Genomic DNA, 19,689 nt, shown 5'->3' with positions numbered 1-19,689 from the left:
GATCTCACTTACACTTCTGATTTAAATAAGTTCTCTCAATAAAGGACATTAATTTTAACTTTGAAACTTAAATCTTCTTTACTATACCATTATCCTCTCTACTTCTCATTTTTACATTATTTCTATAAATACTTAACTGGAAAACAATCCACCATCTTGAAAACAATATACAACATCATATTAGTGGTCTAAGGTTTTTTTTAAATATTTTGTTAAAATGTAAAAACTCTGAAATTACAAACAAAAAAAATTACAATTTTACAGTATATAACTACTTTATTTTAAAAAAATATTCTGTTTTTTTTATACAAGTCATCAAGTGCTAGTTTTTCAAACGAACTCCTGTGTGTAGGCTAAAAGAGAGCATGTAGTCTTGTCCCACTAATACATCTCATTTTTCATGCTGGTACTTCAACAATTTCAAAGTAGTCATGGGGGAGAACCACATAGCCCCTCTCTGAGGCATCGTCTTTCTCTCTCTGGAAATGCACGACCTCCTTGAGCTTCTCCAGCTGTCTCTCCTGCCTCCTGCACCGCTGCTGGGCAGTCTTGAGTTTCTTCCGGAGCTTCTCCACCTGCTGCTCCAGCTGGTGGATCCTCTTCCTCTGGTGCATTGTGTCCTCCACAGTGTAATTGTGGTCACAGAACACCGAGAGATTATCGGGCGTCTGCAGAGGAGGCATTAGCAGCCCGAGAGCAGCATCAACCTGGGAAGTGGGGGGTGAAGGAGGAGAGGGAAGCTGTTCTTGGGGTTCCAGATCTTCCTTCTAAAACAGCAATACACAAGCACATGTGAGTTTAGTGACGAAATGATGGCATCAAAATATCTGTACAGTTTTAGCATTAGACTTTTTTGTCACTGCATGGTACCAAAAAATTCCAAAATGAGAAAACAGATTGTCTTGGAGGCGATTTTTACAATACTGGCATGGGATCCAGGGCGCCAGGACTTCAAAGCTTTTTATCACTAAAACTCTATCTTCCAGGCTAAAAATTTCAACATGAGGTTTTGGCTTGTTTGGGGATTTTGAAAAACAGGGTCCTGCTGAGCAGCCTAGGCTGGACTCACACTTGAGCTCCTCCTGCCTCCACCTCCCAAGTTCTAGGATATCAAGAATATGTAACCCTGTCTGGCATCAGTTTGCGGTGGGTTTTGCTCTTCTGTTTTTGTTTTGGGGTGGTGGTGATGGTGGCCCTCACTGTATAATCCAGGCTGGCCTGGAACTTACTATGTTTGTACCAAGCTAGCCTCAAACTTGTGGTGATCCTCATTGGCTGTTCTGGTGCTCGGATTGCAGGTGTGTGCCACCACAGGGCGTTTTCAGTCCTAACGCTACTTTTCTATTTGAAGTCCAAGTGGGATTTGTGAAACAGATAAAGTGATTTAGTTAGATATAAGTAAATACTAGACACCTAAAACAGGAGAGAAACCATTTGAAAATAAACTGTCACTAGGAATGAAAAATAAAACTTATCAACATGTAAATAAAGAAATAGAACTATCTTTAACTTACAAAACTAGACTGAGTTCTTTAGTGTGAGATATTCAATACATAGAAGTCTATGTTTTTAACAAGTATACTATTGTCAATAGTGGTTATTTTTATGTTTTCTTCAAAAAGATTTCTTTTTAATCATGTGCATATACATGTATGTGTCTGTGTGAGTGTCTGCCGTGGGGCTGGGAGTGGAGGTGCACGAGGCCAGAGATATTAGATCTCCTGGAGCTGGAGTTCCAGGAATTGTGAGCCACCTGGCTGGGTGCTAGGAATCAAATTCAGGTCTTCTGGAAGAGTAATACACACTCTTTATTACTGAGCCCCAACAGTGGTTACTTTCAAACAATGTGTTTCAAATACACTTGTTTTCTTATCCCTTCCGATTTTCCCAAAGTTTCCACCATGAACACCTTAGTTTCGTTAAGTTTTACAGTGTACAGACAAAAACCAAAAATCCTAGATTTGGGGAGGCAGAGGCAGGATCGGGAGTTCCAATTCAGCCTCGGCTATACAATGATCAAAGCCAGCCTGGGCTATGAAAGCCCTGCCTCACACAAGAGCTATGAGGGGAGAGAAGAGAGGGAGGAAGAAATGAACGGTAAGGAAGGGAAAGAAAAACAGCCCAACACTTAAAAGCCGAATTACCTTGTCATGTGGCTCCGTACAAAGAAATATTGTGGGCACGGCATTCTCCTTGAGTAGCTTGTTGTTACACTCTCTCTTAAAGCAGTCTGGAGTAAAATGCTCTGAACAGATACTGCTGTACTTGGTGGGCTTGAAGTTTTTCCTTCTAACAGCTGCCTCCCACTGTTTACAAAGACTGGGACGAGTCAGAGGAAACCTAAGAAGACACAATTCGGTTCTCTGACTTGAAGAAAAGGAGTAAAAAGCACCCACATGCTCCTGCTTATTAGCTTCTGTTGTTGTCGATGCACTCAGGAGAATCTGACTGAAGGTTAGCTCCAGTTACTTAGCTCATTGATTAAGGTTGATCTTTTCATAAGGAAGGCACCAACAGTTCAACAAGTGAAATAGACAGTGTACAGTACAATTCTACTCATAGAAAAACAAAAGTTGTACATATGCCTGTATCCTGAGATACGCAGCTAGCTCTTCCTGAATCAGCCCAATAAATATAAAGACGAAATCCTGACTGCCTGAATTACAGACAAATGATAAAGAAATAAAGGACATATTTTATCTCATCGCTAACTCAGCCTAGAATTGGGGACCCTTTATCTGTATGGTCACTATGCTTTTCCATGTCAAAGGCTTGGTGGCACGCTGGAGGGGCTGGAGAGGCTGGAGAAAGCACAAGAATGTTTCAATTTAGGCTCCATAGTTTTCCTACCACACAAGGTCTGCCAGACCCTGATTCTTCACCAAGACCTAACTGTTGGGGAATATTATTTTAAGGTGTGTTACTTTTGTTTTGTTTAACTCTGTGAAGCTGTGTTACTGTGCCTGTCTAGACACCTGATGGTCTAATAAAGAGCTGAACTGCCAATAGCAAGGCAGGAGGGGGCTGGCAGGCTGAGAGAATTAACACAAGGAGAAATCTGGGAAGAGGGAGGAGATGTAAGAAGGAGATCTAGGAGCCAGAGAAGGAGGAGGACTCAAGGCCAGCCACCCAGCTACACAGCAGGCCACAGAGTAAGAGTAAGATTTACAGAAGTAAGAGAACAGGAAAAGCCCAGAGGTAAAAGGTAGACGGGATGATTTAAGATAGCTGGCAAAAACAAAAAAAAAAAAACCAAGTCAAGCTAAGGCCAGACATTCATAAGCCTCTGTATGTGTGATTTATTTGGGAGCTGGGTGGTGGACCCCCAAAAGAGCAAAACCAACCAACGACACCTAACCAAACTTCATGTTAGTGCTTATTCTTTGCACATCTTTTGGCACTGCCACTATATACACTCTGGAAAAAACAAACAACAAAATCGTATTCCTAGAAAGAAGTACAAACCAGTGGGGACTTCTTATAAATCTTAGTATCTAGTCTCCCAGTCTAGGAGCACAAATGCTAGCTCTGTCAATCAAGGTCTCTGCCATTTACTGTTCTTTTACATAATGGATAAGATGCATGTTAGCCCTTCTGTTTTATTTTTCAACATCCAGCAACTCAGATAGTATCTTTAATGTGTGTCATCTTTAACTGTTCTCCAACTTTTGTTTTGTGTTTGTTTTTCGAGACAGGGTTTCTCTGTGTAGCTTTGCGCCTTTCCTGGAACTCACTTGGTAGCCCAGGCTGACCTCAAACTCACAGAGATCAGCCTGCCTCTGCCTCCCGAGTGCTGGGATTAAAAGCGTGCTCCAACACCGCCAGGGCACTAAATTGTATCATTTACCAGTGAATCTGATCTCTTAGTTCCCTGCATAGAGGGTCAGGAATTCTTTCAAAAACCTACTGTAAGACTTGTAACAATGAACGTGGCTGCTTAAGAATATCACATTTTGTGGACCATCATCAGCGTTAACAATTACTCGTAGCGTTAAATCTGCAGCTTTCTTACACTTTAAGGAATGTATTTTTCACCCTGGGATTCTTGTTTGCGGTACCGACCACACGAAGCAGCCCTGACGGCGGCGGGAAAGGCTGGCATTAGCTCCTTTACTACGGCGACTGAATAAAGTGTACGGGACCGTCCTCCTTACCACCACTGTGTGTGGGAAGACGGGGGTTCATCTTAGCCAAAGAGATCTATACCCCAGAGATGCTTAAAAGGTTGGTTCCTTGAGACTGGGTCTAAAAGCCCTCCCTGACATCCTGGTCAGATGTCAACCCTTAAATGCCGTGCATCCCTCCTAACCCCCAACAGCGAGGTCGGAAAACTCTCTTCCTCCTAAGCGTTTCCAAAGTTGATCCCTACGGACCATTTCTCCGGGGCGGCTCGTGACGAAACCCGGAGGGCGGCGAGAGGCCTCTGGGCGTCGCTCGCACGCCGGAAACCCTCCTCCTCCTCCTTCTCCTCCTCCGCCGCCGCGCAGAGCCCGAAGGCGCGCTCCGGGCCCCGGCGGAGGCGAGCCCACCGAGCCGGCGCGCACCGGGGGACGCGCAGCCGCGGGTCCCCGCCCCTCCCGCCGCCCGAGCCCGCCGGCCGCCCCGCCTTCTCCAGGTCTCGCGCGGACACGCGCCGAGCTCCGCCTCCGCCTCCGCCCGCCCGCGCGCCCCTGGCCCCGGCCGCGGCCGCGGAGCACGCCAGTTACCTACTTGTGGAAAGAGACCGGCTTGTCCTTATCGTATCGGTTCTTGCAGCCGTAGGCGGAACAGGACTGCACCATCCTTCCGGCCCTCCACACTTCCCTTCTGCCCGGGAAGCAGGTGGAGGCGGGGGGGAAGGGGGAGGCTCTCGGGGGTCGCTGCGCTCGGCTTCGACACGCTCGCCGCTTTCGGTGGCTTTGGTCAGCAGTTACAGGGGCGATTACCTGACTGTGGGGGTGACTACTCTGCCCGTTGTGGTGTTTGCTTTAGCAGAAAGACCACAGCTTTCGCCCGTCTCCCATCTTCAAGATGGCGGAGGCAGCTTCAGCCTCACCTCTCGCGAGGAGTGCGCTCGTGGCCGCTGATTAGCCGAAGGTAACGTTCCCAGGGACGCCGGCCATTGGCTGAGGCGAGGCTCTGGGGCGTGGTCACCGGTGCGGAAGTGGGTGGGCCCGCTGCGCTGTGGCCGGAAGGAAGGGCGTTTGTTTGGGAGCCGTGCTGAAGCAGCAGGTGTGGTGGTGGTCGCTGTGGCTCATTTGTCCGTGTTTTTTCTGCTGCCACTTGAGAAAGAACGGAAACCTAAAGGAAACGTGGGAAAGCGCTAGTTCCTGGCAACACGTATATATATTTTTTTTTAAGAGCGGCCGCGGAGGTGTCATTTCGTACAAACGGGATCCGATTCGGAACCCAGTTGAGAAAGCAGAAGCACTTCTGAACGCTGTGTCGTGTCGTGTGCTGTGCTGAAATTTGCGAGCTGCTGCAGAGTTTTTTTCATGCGGGAGAGAGGTTTTACGTCCTTGCCCCTCTGTAGTTTTGAGTCGAGCGCATTCTCCCTTTAGACTATTTTCTGCCCCCTTAAATATTGCTTCCCTCAGGGATCCATTTAATGCCCGCCATTTCTGCAACACTTTGATTCTTGAACCCACATACCATGATTTCCTAGCTCTTTTACTTCTACATACATGGGGCTTGCCTTCTGAGTTATCAGGTGTATGGATTAAGTATTCAGCAACTGCTTAAACCTAAAACCTTGGTATTACTGATATTTAAAAAAAAAAGAAAAGAAAAGAAAGAACTTAACTCAGTGATTAAGAGCACTTGTTACCTTGCAGAGGACCCAGGTTCAATTCTCAGCACCCACATGGCAGCTCACAACAATCTGTAACTCCAGGGGATTGGCACCAGGCACACACACGTGAACATACATATACGAAGGCAAAATACACACCTATGTAGGTCAGAGGACAACTTGTGGGAGAGACAACTCCTTCCATTCTGTGGGTTTAGGGGAGCAAACTTAGGTCATCAGCCTTAGTGCCAAGTGTTTTAACAGCTGAGCAATCTTGCTTGCTCCCAGGATTTTTTGCCCCTTCCTCAAGACTTAGGTTAATCTTATGGAATGAAAAGAATAGCTTTGGTCACTCTTTCATCACCATTATCGTTCAAGTCCTCAGTTTCCTACCCAACAACTCGTCAGCCCTAGTTTCCAGCTCTCTCTCCCCCATAGAAACATTGCCAGCTCCTTGCTTAAAAGCCTATAGACTTCAGGGGATACCTCCATACTGAATAAAATCCAAATTGCTTATGGTGGCCTATACAGCCCAAGGAACAAGTACTTCTGTGTTTCACCATCTTTCCCTGCTTGTCAAACTTCCAGAATTGCTCAAATAGGCTGGGATGACCTGGGATGTCCATCCCCTGACATCCTGTCTATCCTTAAGATGTATCTTATGTGTTCTCTTCTGCCAAGCTTTACTTACCTTCTCCAACTAAAGCATCAACCTTTTTTGTCCCTGTGAAATCCTGTACTTAGCTCAGTAAGTAATTATATGCTATAGTGTTTGTGTGCCTCATCTCAACTGAGGTGCTGTTGAAGGCAGCATCTTACTGAACACAGTAGCCCCAGCAGGTTTGTATGTCACAGATTGTTTAGGAAATGTTGAATTAAACGGACCTAGAAACTACCTAAATTAGCTTCAGAGTTAGAAACACCAGAATATTAACATTTTGAAAGGTACTGAGACTAGGTGATCTCTCTCTCTAGTCCACTGTAAAGATCAGGAGATGATTAACAGATTGGCTCCCCAAAATAATTTCACTTAGTTACCTTAAACTCCTTGCACATCAACTAGTTTGTTTGATAAATAATTGGAAATCTGGTGTGACCGTCTAAGGGCTAGGCTGTGTTTGTGAAAATGGCTGGTACACTCGTCTGCCTAACTTTTATGAAGCTCATATTCTGCAATGAGGAGAAGGGGAGGCAAACAGATGTGCAGAGTACTGTGAGGAGGCTGCAGTTTAAAAAAACGTGGGTGGGCTGGAGAGATGGCTCAGAGCACTGACTTCTCTTCCAGAGGTCCTGAGTTCAATTCCCAGCAACCACGCAGTGGCTCACAACCATCTGTAATGAGATCTGGCGCCCTCTTCTGGCCTGCAGTCATACATGCTGTATACATAATAAATAAATAAATCTTTTTTTAAAAAAAAAGGTAAAAAAGTGTGGGTAGGACTGGCCTTGAGGAGGAAGTAACTTTGGAACAAAGATTCAGAGTCAGTGAGTTAACTATGAGAACGGACATCTTCTGGACCCTGGAGTAGGAGGAATGGCGGGGGCAGATCTCCCGAGGCTTAGTGCCTCCGGCCTGTTCAAAGGAGAGCAGAAGTGTGTTGAGATGCTGAGTGCAGTAGCCTGTGGGACAAGTAGATGAGGTCAGAGAGGAAGGTAGAAGACAGCCTAAAGAGTTTTGTAGGCTGGGATAAGCTATTTTGCTCTAAATGGAGAATAGGCTTATTTGTCATGCTGAGGTTATTGTACTACTGAGCAACATCCTATGTCCAAAGCCAGCTTTTAAGCAAAAGGGTAATACAGTTTTAAACATACTCTGCAAGGTCAGGCTTCACAAGGAAAGACAAGAACTGTGCTGTGAGTTTGGGAACAACGTGGTCTTAGTGAATTCTAGCCAACCAAAGGGTACACAATCAAACCAATCCAAAATCACGAATTCTGCTGTATTGTTGAAATGGAAGTGGAGGTAACTTTAGAGTCTGAGACTGGTCTCTGGGAATGTGAGATACAAAGTGGGTGATTTAGGAAGTGGTCATCCCTCTTTTTCATTTATTTTTACATATTGTACACCTAATGCAGTTAGCCTGTTATGTCTGAAACTATTAGTGAGACATTAGTGTACCACCCATCTTCAGAGCTTATATTCTACAGAGGGGAAGATGGAATAAAACGTAAATTATACTGAAGTGCCTGAATAAGGGTGATTAAGAGAAAAGTCCCTAACTGCTATAATTAGAGTAGTTATCCCATACCAGGAACAAACATTTGCATTGGAAACCGCAGGCTGGAGTGAATGAAGGTGAGGAGGAGCATTACAGACACTGGGAGTATGTGGTACAGCACCAGCTTGTGTTTGAAAGTACAGCCAGCAGAAAAGGTCCAGGCTGTGGTGGTGGTGGAGCAGCACAGTTAGGAGAGGAACATCAAGTAAAGATTGAAGGATTCGAGTCAAGTAGTAGTTTGGATGAAGTTCAATGGGAGGCCAGTGAGCCATTTCAGGCATTAACCAATATTTTTAAAAGGTAATTCTACCTATTTTAAGAGCTGGAGAAGGGCAACAATTCCAAAACGAACCAATTAAGAGCCTGTTGCTGGTGAGCAAAGAGGTGGTCACTTGGGTGAAGGTGGTAGCAGAGATGCTGAGAGTGGTAGGATTCAAGATGTCTGTCTGTAGGGCAAGAGCCACAGCTCAGAGAGTGGTTGTGAGAAGTGGGTGGGGTTTGAGCACGGTTTCTAAATTAAACAACTGGCTTGAGCTTTGGCTATATGTATGGACGGAATGCAAAGGCCAGAGATCTACTCACAACAAAGTAGAGACTTGGAAGGGGTGGGAACAACTTAAGCTGGGGGCAGGTTGTAGGACTGAGGACACTGGAAGAGAAAGTCAAAAGTGGTGTTAGTATGCAGTCGAGGCCCATTAAGGAAAAACTTTGTGGTCCAAAGAATAGCATCTCTAGCCTTGGTGAAGACCTAACCATCCAATTGGGCCAGATCAGTCACTCACCAGCCAACAGCCTACCTCTAGGAAGGCAGGGTCACATGAAGACATGATAAAAGAGATAGGTGGAACAAGATTCTGCACTTAATCTTGCCAGAATCCCTGCCCCTACTGGTGTTGAGTAAGCCTACCTACTTTTCTTCTCCCTTCTCTAAGCATGCTTTCCTTAATACTTGGGATTTCCCCCCAACTTTTGAGGCCTCCTTACTTTCTCTAAAGCCTCCCTCCCCAGCCTATGGCTTGCTTGTCCACCGTGTGTTTATGCCAGCTTAAGTGGCACAGCTTGTCCCCTCTTCTCTATTCTTCAGGCAGCAGCTGACCTTGACATCCTGCCTGCCCTGGGCTTTTTCTTTTAACTTCTAATAAAATTTTCCATGATCTTCATTTGAGTACATTCTTTAATTCTTGTGTTAATAAGACTGAGAACTCCAAGAGGGAACTCCAGCTTTCCTATATTGCTGGTTCTGTGCTTAAGATTGTAAGCCACTAAGGAAGTATACAAGGATCACCCTAGAATGCCTGTTTTGTGGTCATTGATTCAATGTAAAACCAGTCAGGTTGTTAGATGGCTGGATTTTCCTCTCTTGTTCATTGTCTTTTATCTGTTTTATTGTTCATAACTTGAAAATGAAATACTTTTAATTTGTTGGATGTAATCTTTAATTGCCTCTATTTCAAAATGGTAAGCTATAGATTTGGTAAATTGCATATAATTTTAAGAATAAGCCTATTGAACTAAATACATTATAATTTTCTAAATAAAATATCTTCCACCCTAAATTTTTACTGTTATCTGCAAATTCATTGGTTTATTGGAAAAATAACTTTCACCTTTTTAAACATACTCCTTGACTGTTTTGCCTGTTTTTTATTTGACATTTCTTAATATTTCCTGAGGTTGGAATAATAGTGTTACTTATCAAAGGATAAGGCAGGGAAGTATTTTCCCTTTTTTTTTTCTTCCAGAGTCTCACATACCTTGTTATTTGATATGTAGCCAAGGATGACCATGAACTCCTAATCTGCTCTCCTCTACTCCCTGTATGCTGGAATCACACCTATAATCTCACCAATTTGTGGTGCTAGGAGTTCAGCTCAAGGTTTCACGGTTTCTAGGGATGCACTCTACCAACTGAGCTACACCTCCAGCCCCATTTTGCACTTCTTAAGATGACATTCCAGCTTTTTTGAAACAGCTCACTTTGTAACCCCTAGCTGACCTGGAACTGTCATATAGACTAGGCTAGCCTTAAGAGAGATCTTCTGCCTCCCAATTGAAGGCACACGCCATCACATTCATGTCCCACCATTTTGAAAGGGTTGGTGAAACTAAACTACATGTCCATTAACAGTTCAGTGAATAAAAATGGCATGGCCCACCATCAGCACTCAAAGTAATGAAGCTCTGGGCTGACCATGGAGCTCAGTTGGCAATGCTTCCCCTTGCATGCACTTAAACTGGGCATGACGACACACACTGGGAATCCTAGCACTCAGGAGGTAAGAGACTGGAGGATCCAAAGTTGAAGGTCATCCTTGTCTATCAAGTTCAAGACCAGCCTGAATTCTGAGACCATCCCATAAAAATGTCAGAACCCACAATGGATTATTCCTCCATACATAATGTTGAAGAAGCCAGACAAAAAAAAGAATAATATAGATGTTTGAAAAATATGTAGATGAAACTACAGTCAGGAGTAGTTACTTCAGAGGAAAGATTCGATTAGCAGAGTGCTGGCCAGTTTGTGTAGAACTCATTGGCAGTGCTGTATGGCTAGATAAACAGGCTTGATAAAACTGGAGCTGGACCCTTCCCTTAATAATCAACAGACTGAATACCAAAGGCTGGATCTGCAAGATCAGTTACTGGCCAGAAGAATGGAACCCGAGTCCTATCTCTGGCCCTGAGAGATGTGACATGCTGGTCTGCCTGTGAGGTTATCAATAATATAATTAAAGCAACCTGGCTCCAGGAGCCTGACTTCTTAAATGACTATAGTACTTGGCTTTCTGAGGGAGAATGAAGATGTAACACCGCTGCCTTGTAAGAGTCAAACCAGTGGGCCTGTCAACGACCTACACAAGACACACCCTCTGGAAACTGTTTTGTTTTAGAAATGGAATGCATCTTACCTAAAATATAGATCAGTACAATGGTCCCTTTGGTCATTGTGCACTCTCAACCTCTTGAGACTGTGTTCTACTTTACTCTGTAAAAAGTACTCAGCAATAAAACACCTATTTTTAATCTACTCTGTGTGTCTCATCTCAGGTTTTTTTTGGGGGTGGGTGGGTAGGGGGACAAAGATGAAAGGGATAGGTAGCTGAGGTGAACTCAGACCAAGACCCCAGTGATAATATAGTTTATACACTTTTTGGTGTTTATTTTATTTCTAAAAGAGCTTATTAAATAGGGCTATACAAAAGTGCAAGTGTGCTCTTTTCTTGAAGGAACAATAAATGTTTATAGACTCATTTGGTCTCTTTGACATTTCAATAAATATCAAAGGTCAAACCTTGGCTGTAACATCTGGCCAATCAAGAGAAAGAGATTAATAGGAACAAGAGTGTTAATTCTAACAATAATGTCTTGAGGGGTCAAGAACTCCATTTACTGATAGAACACCATTTAAGGAAAAATGAAAAAGCTAAATTTTAATCAGCAGTGGGTGGTGGTGGTGATCCCTATCAAGGAAGGGACTGTGAAGTTAAGGAAGACACTGTCTCAAAAATGTTTTTACGTGTATGAAATTATGTCCAGTGATGGTGATGCACATCTTTAACCCCAGCACTTCGAAGGCAGAAGCAGATGAAACTCTAGTTTGAGGCCAGCCTGATCTACAGAGCACAGACAGGGATACACAGAGAAACCTTGTCTCAAAAAACAAAAACAAAATTTAAAAAAGGAAGGAAATGCTTGGAGAATACAAACACCTAAAAAGACTGCACTTGAAATACACTTTAATAATGCTGTTTTGTCAGCTATAGACAAACGAGGATGTCTAATTTACAAGAGAGAAAAAAAATGAGTCATCTGGTTTCTACAAAACTGCTGTGAACTGTACCTCTCCCAGGTTCCCACGTGGAAGCCTAACCTCTACTGTGGCAGGTAGAGATGTGGGGAAGAGTCCTCATGAATGACATTAGGGACCTTGAAAGAGACAGGAGAGATCTCTCTCTTGTATGAGCATACAGCAGTGAGCAGGGCCATTACCAGAACCCAAATGTGTTGGCACTTTCACCTTGGGCTAAAGTACCCCAATGACTTTGTGTGTGTGTACACACATGGGAGTGTTCATGAGATTATGTGTACATGTGCACACAAGAGTCCAAGGAGGCCAGAACGAATCAGATCCCTTGGAAGAGTGACAGACCAATGGGAACCACTGTGTAGATAGTAGGAACCTGCATCCTCATCAAGAGCAGTAATTACTCTTGATGACTGAGCCTTATCTCCAGTCTCTATTTTTGATACAGCATTCAAGCTTTCTAGACCATACTTTCAGTGTGTGTGTGTGTGTGTGTGTGTGTGTGTGTGTGTGTGTGTGTGTGTAAGCTGTAGTACTGCTGGGCAGTGGTGGTGTTCACTTTTAATCCCAGCACTCAGAGGCAGAGCCAGGCGGATCTCTGTGAGTTCAAGGCCAGCCTGGTCCACAGACGAGATCCAGGAGAGGCAACAAAACTACCTGGAGAAACCCTGTCTTGAAAAAAAAACAAAACAAAAGCTGTAGTACTAAATTTAAAAAAAAAAAAAAAAAAAAAAAAAGCTTTAAAGTGAGATTCACAAATAGGTTTTGAATCCCCAGAAATTAGCGCTCACTTTATATACAAACACACGTGTACAGTGTTATATTTTAAGGATCCAGCATGACTGCCCATGGCCACTTTGGTTTTAACTGACATTTTGCCTACCAAATGACCCTGGCATTCATTCCAAACCATATAAACAAAAGTTATTACATGTCAGATGTTGGTCTAGGCTCCAAGGTAGAGTACTTGCCTAACTGCACAGGCCTTGGCCTTTATCTCCAATACTGTAGCACTAAAAATACGGAACAGGAAAAAGGCCAGCCTGGCATTTTATACTGGCAACTGAGAAGACATCCAGACTCTCTTAACTGACAATTTAGTATCAGTGGTTTACAAGAAGGCCACACTTGTATAGCTTAGAGTAAGCCCTATTCTTTCTGGGGTGCAGCTGCCAAAGGTTACTATTTTTCTGAACACTAGCTATTTTTTCCCTTTAAATTGTGTTTTTAAACTAATTGGGTTGGGGATGTCGCCCAATGCTTGCCTAGTATAAACAAGGCCCTAGGTTGGATTCCAAGCATAATAAATGAGCTAATTAAAGTCCAGATTATTAGATGTCAGTGACCTTAAAACATCTGATGGAGGCAAGAAGAGGGCTCAGCAAATTAAAGACACCCGATGACCTTAATTCAGTCTCCAGATTCCACACTGTAGGAGGAAGAAATGACTTGTAATTCGTCCTCCGATCCCAAGTGCAGTGGCATGCATGGAACAGCACAGACATATTTTTTCCTCCATCTGTCCCTTAATCCTTTACTGCACCATGGTATATATCCTCTAAAAGACTACTCGGAGAAAGCCAAACATGATGGTACAGACCTGAAATCCCAGCTCTTAGGAGCTGGAGACAAGAGAATCAGCTATCCAATGCCACCTAACCTAGGTGGCCAGAAAGACTAAACAAGATCCCGTCTCAAAAATAGGGAGGTAATCCCATAGTCTCCAAGAATAAAGCCTGCACTTTAAGGGACTTTGAACAGATAACTAGTTTGTGTTTTGAGTCAAGGGCTCACTTTATAGCCCAGACTGGCCTCAAACTTGCAATGATCCTCCTGCCTCTACCTCCAGAGTGATGGGATTATAAGCATGTACCACCAAAGCTGAATTAGATGGCATGTTTCCTCATGGTGCACCCACTCTTTCAGTTTGGGATATAGGATATATCAGAAGATGCAGACAGTGACTGATAAAACCCAAGTTTGCTTAAGGTCAAGCACTGAATGCTTACAGCCAATATTAATGCCATGAAATGGTTTAAGCCCTTGCTGGCAGGCCTCAAAGTTTATTGACCTAATGCTGGAGATCTCTTAAGTCTTAATGTCTCAGAGCAGTGGTCCTCAACCTTCCTAATGCTTCGACCTTTAAATACAATTCCTCATGTTGTGTCCCACAACCATAAAATGATTTTGTAATTTCACTACTGTGATGAATTTTTAATATAAATATTTGTGTTTTCTGGTGGTCTCAGGTAACCTGTGAAAGGGTTGAGAACCATTGGTCTGAGAGCCTTGGTACCTCTAGTTTCTCCACAGCTGAGTCCCAGGTTTATGGACAATAGTTTAACAAAATGGAGAGGTATGGAACACATAGTACACTGGAACTGGGGTAGGGCAAGGGATGCTACTGCTAACACGGGGGTGCAAAATCAAAATGCATTACCCAACATACAATTTAAACACACAAGAGCAAGCCAGGCAGTGAGTAATAAAGTGCAAGCTTGTTTAAATCTACACTCTACCTTGTTTTCTTTATATATTTGTTTACAGTAACCTTAAGAATGTTGTCAGATGTGGTGATACATGCCTTTAATCCCAGCACTCAGGGGGCAAAGAGAGGCAGGCAGATCTCTGAATTTACGCCTGCCTGGTACACACAGCAAGTTCCAAGCCAGCTAAGGATATACAGTGAGACCCTGTCTCATGCAAAACAAACTAAATGGGCTGGGGATGTAGTCCAATGCTTGCCTGATATAGACAAGCCCCTGGGTTTGACTCCAAGCACAATAAACAAGCCAATTAACATCCAAATTATTAGTTTCCAGGGACCTTAAAACATCTGTTGGACCCAGGAAGATGGCTCAGCAAGCTAAAGCACTTGCCACCTAGCCTGAACAATCTAGATTACTTTAGTGGATGGTTCTCCCCCACCCTCCAGTTCCTGAATAACTACTCCAAGGCTTAATTATAAATGATCAGCTGGTAGCTCAGGGTTATTACTAACTAGCTTTTTTTTTTTTTTCTTTTAGAGCTGAGGACTGAACCCAGGGCCTTGCACTTGCTAGGCAAGTGCTCTACCACTGAGCTAAATCCCTAACCTACTAACTAGCTCTTACTCTTAAATTAACCCATATTTCTCATCTATACTTTGCCACATAGTTCATGGCTTGTTGCCTCATTTTCTACACATTTTGCTTCCTCAGCAGCTGGCTGGCGGCTGCCTGACTCTGCAGCTCTCTTCCCTTCTTAGTTTGGTTGTCTTGCTCATACTTCCTGCCTGGCTACCAGCCAGTCAAGCTTTATTATTAACGATGAGAGCAACACACATTCACAGCATACAGAAGGACATCCCACAGACCAAGTTGGCTTTGAACTCAGAAATCCTCCTGCCTCTGCCTCCTGAATGCTGTAATTAAAGGTAGGTACCACTAAGCCTAAGTATTATTCTCAAAAGTGTCAAAATTATAGAAAGGAGAGCACATTAGTGGTTATGAGGCCAAGCAGTGGTGGCTCACAACTTTAATCCCAGCATTCAGGAGGCAGAGGCAATCGGATTTCATTCGAGGCCAGCCTGGTCTACAAAATGAGTTCCAGGGCAGCCAAGGCTACTCAGAGAAACCCTGTCTCGAAAAAAATTAAGAAAACAAACAAGGTTATCAGGGAGGGAAGAAAAGTGTGAGTGAAAAGGGGTATGAAGAATCCTTGTGGTGATAAAACTCTCCTACAGAAGTCTTGACTAACAGAATCAGTATCTTGGTTCTGATTCTAGTTGCTAATGCCAATGACTGTACTGTAGTTTTATAAGATGCTACCACTGGATGAAACTGGGTAAATTATACACAGGATCTTGTATCTATGTCTGATGCTACATATGCGTCAACAACTGTCTTTAAAGGCTTCATTTTAAAGATTAAACTGTTCTCAAGGTTGAATTAGCCAGGAGAGAGGAGAGAAAGACTTTCTGAATAGAAAGACAAACTGAAATTGGGTCAGCAAAACTTGAATGCAAGATGTGTGTTAGCCTGAGGAATGAGTGGTCAGCCAAGGACAATTCTAAAGAGATACTGTTTAAGAACTGGGTACAGTGGTTCACCCCTGCAATCCCAGAAAGGTCACCACAAGTTTTAGACTAGCCTGGTTTACTTATGCTAACAGGGCTCCATGGTGAGATCTCTGAACAAACAAACAAAGAGACATTGAGGTAACTTCAACCTTTTGTATCCAGAATTAACAGATTACCAAATTAATTTGCTTTCTTTAAAAACACAATTTTGTTTTCTTTTAATTTAAGAATATATAAACAGCTGGGCAGTGGTGGTGCACGCCTTTAATCTCAGCACTTAGGAGGCAGAGGCAGGCGAATCTCTGTGAGTTCGAGGCCAGGCTGGGCTACAGTGTGAGTTCCAGGAAAGGCTCCAAAGTCACACAGAGAAACCCTGTCTCAAAAAAACAAAAACAAAACAAAACAAAAGAATAAAGAGGCCAGGTGTTGTGACACACAGCTTTGATTACAGCACTTAAGAGGTAAGGTCAGGCATTTCTCTGTAAAATCAAAGCCAGCCAAGCTATGTATTGAGACTCTGTCTTAAAAAGGAAAAAAACAACAACAAAAGATCCAGGGCTGGCAAGATGGCATATATACATAAGGGCTGCCAAGCATGATGACCTGAGATCAGTCCCTGGAACTCACATGGTAGAAAGACAGAACCAACTCCTGAAAGTTGTCCTCTGACCTCTGGGAGCACTATGATATAAAAAAAAAAAAAAAAAAAGGATAACTAAACAAGGTCTAGGGATGATAGCTCACTAAGGTTGTCAGTGTGCTTGCCTAACATGCAGAAAGGTCCGGAGTTCAATTCCCAGCAAACCACAAACTAGACAGTGTCCATGCTTGTAATCACAGCACTCAGACAATAAAGGCCGGAAGAGAGGATATTTAAGGTTATCCTTGTTCATGGGCATTCAAGACCAGCCTGTGACAGATGAGACTATGTCTCAAAACAAAAGAGCCAGCAAGATGGCTCAGCAGGTAAGAGTGCTTGCTGCCAAGCCTGACAGCTTGAGTCTGATCCCTGGGACGTCCCTAGTGGAAGGGAAGAACTAACTCTCCCAAGTTGTCCTATGACCTCCACACACATGCCCCTACAACACACAAAATAAATGTTTGAAGAAACCAGACAAAAATTAAAATACCCAAACAAAATTAATTTGAAATGTGATGTGCTATTGGATGGCCACTGGTGATAAAGAAAACCACTGTGAAGTGGTTACTAGATGCTAGAGGCTGGAGGCAACAAGGAAAGATCATGTTTTACCAAATATCTGGAAAAGATCGAGTGTTTTATCAAAAGGAGATGTTTCAAGCCAGGCATGGTGGTATATACTTTTGTTTTTGTTTTGTTTTGTTTTTTTGTTTTTCGAGACAGGGTTTCTCTGTAGCTTTGGAGCCTGTTCTGGACTAGCTCTGTAGACCAGGCTGGCCTCGAACTCACAGAGATCCACCTATCTCTGCCTCCCGAGTGCTAGGATTACAGGCATGCGCCACCACCGCCCAGCTTTTTTAGGTTTTGGGTTTTTTTTGTTTTGTTTTTTGTTTTTGTTTTTGTTTTTGTTTTTGTTTTTTTTTTTGGTATATACTTTTAATACCAGCACTTGCAAGAGGAGCAGAGGCAGGTGAGTTCAAAGCCATTCTGGTTTTGAGACAGAGAGAGACTTGTCTCAAAAAACAACAAAAAAAGATGTTTTAGATAATAAAATAACCTATTTTTTTTCCACTCAAGAAAAAATGCTCTTGAAAAATCAAAAAAGGGAAAAAAAAAGAAAAAATGTATTTGATGCCTGTGGAGTAGTTATATGTTGGAAGGAAAAAACATAGATACTACTGTTGCCTAGCAAGCATTACAAGATTCTAACTTATACCCCTTTCTTTCACTAGGCGGCACCTTGTTTTTCTGTATATCCACACAAGCCGGAAGAGGGCATCAGATACCCTGGGACTGAAGTTAGCATGTGAATGCTGGGAATTGAACCTGCATCCTCCAGAAAAGCAGCCAGTGTTCTTAATCACTGATCTATCTCTTCAGTCCCTGGTCTCTCCTGTGCTCACACTGGACCCAGACTTTCTGGATTCAGGTGATGGGCAATGTTCACACCCTAAGTTGAGCACGTACAAATGTGTAAAAATATCACATTCTACCCTATAAAAATGAGAAAGGGAAAATTCTCCTCCTGTAGTTCATCATTAATACTGAGTTGAGCTGCAGCATAAATCAAAAAAATGTATAGCCAAAATTAGCACTGAGTAAATAAATTACAATAAAGTGGATATTATTTTGGACACACATCTATAAAGGAATTTATACGTACAGAAACAAATGTATACAATGTATGGAATATAGTAAAGAGTAAAATATTAATATCCAATATGTTTTAAAAGCTACCGTGACTGTGGTCTTTGAAGAGTTGTAAACTTTAAAGTAAACAAAGAAATAAACACAACACCTTAAAATTTTTAGATACACTATTTTTATTCCAAAGAATAAATGCTGAACAAACTCCAAATCACAAATTTGAAAGACGCCTCTGACCTTCTGCATGGGCTGAGGTAGGCGTCTGCACAGCTGTGGGGCTCAGGAACAGTCTGCTGTCCTGTGGACCACTGAGGATGGCAGGCGGCCGAACCCCTGTTCTAGTGAGCTGTTAACCTAAGTTTCCCTTCCTAGTCCCCAGAGAGCTGCTCAAACTGTTGTCGGTTCTGGGCTTATACCATCTCTTTTGTGACTGTTTTGTTTAAAAAATCAAATTGTTGCTTTTCATGACCTCTGAGCACAGAAGTATCACTGTGATGTTTAAAACACTGATTGGCCAGTCGGGGTGGCTCACACCTTTAATCCCAGTACTCAAGAGGCAGATGTAGGCAGCTCTCTGTGAGTTCGAGGCCAGCCTGGGCTACAAAGCGAGTTCCAGAAAGGCGCAAAGCTACACAGAGAAACCCTGTCTCGAAAAAACAAAAAACAAACAAAAACAAACAAAAAACAAAAAACACTGATTGACTGCATGTGCTTAAATACTTCAAATGGATTTTGCATTTATCTCTAATGATCAGTAAAGATGAGGGAGTGGGAGGTATACAATTCTAAGATATCAGTATGTTCCCTTTTGGTTTAGGAAGACTTCAGTCACACAGAGGTTTTTTTGCACAGTACACCCCTTTCCAGGTATTAGCAGTAACTCCAAATATTACAGAACTGACATCTGGAACAGAACGCCAGCACACAAAATCATTTCAGAATCACACTGTCGGTAGCCCACACTGAATTTTTTTAAAGGTGTTTTAAAAGGGAAAAAAATGTCTTCCAGTCTGGTAACAAGCTCCACTCAACAGCTTTCCAAGTTAGTGATGAGTGGCCATGTTTTCTATGGTGCATGCCACTCTGACTTGATTTGGAATATACACTCAAGACTGATGAAGCCTTTGATGAATTTTCCTTCTTGAGCTTTCTGCTCAGAAGCACCAAAACTGTTCCAGTGAAGGAATAATATTATGAAAACCTGACTTCCAAAGAATTCCAGCTTCTCCTCAAAGCTTTCATGTCTACCTAAATATCACTAGTTCCATTATATGTTAGGAAATAAAACAAAAATTTTTCATCCACAGGATGAAGATTTCATCTCTGAAACAGGAAGCTGATGACACCCTACCTTGCCTAGAAAATTCCCTAAGGATAAGAGGAAAAATGATGAGAAATTGCATTGATCGTGTTATATATAAGTGCTCTTTTTTGGTATTTTGTTTCTAATGGCAGACAACAGCTCTCTTAAGTCTAAATTAGGAAACAAATAGATATTTCATTCAGAATCTCATTATTTGGCAGCTAATCTGGTAAACTTGAGAATGT

At 42.8% G+C, this 19,689-nt stretch overlaps 1 protein-coding gene across 1 annotated transcript; it reads right to left on the bottom strand.

Annotated features, from left to right (window-relative positions):
* Window positions 1–263: 263 nt before the first annotated feature.
* Window positions 264–5,582, bottom strand: Thap1 (THAP domain containing 1). The gene is made up of 3 exons (XM_036166786.1): window positions 4,711–5,582; window positions 2,145–2,340; window positions 264–767 (listed from the first exon to the last, which is right to left on the bottom strand). The coding sequence occupies exons 1-3, from the start codon at window positions 4,779–4,781 to the stop codon at window positions 399–401; spliced, it is 636 nt and encodes a 211-aa protein (XP_036022679.1). The 5' UTR covers window positions 4,782–5,582; the 3' UTR covers window positions 264–398.
* Between the last annotated feature and the right edge of the window lie 14,107 nt (window positions 5,583–19,689).

Source organism: Onychomys torridus, chromosome 17 (genome assembly GCF_903995425.1).
Source record: "Onychomys torridus chromosome 17, mOncTor1.1, whole genome shotgun sequence".
In the NCBI taxonomy this organism is placed as follows: Eukaryota; Metazoa; Chordata; class Mammalia; order Rodentia; family Cricetidae; genus Onychomys; species Onychomys torridus.
This window is presented reverse-complemented; position numbering and strand designations above follow the sequence as displayed.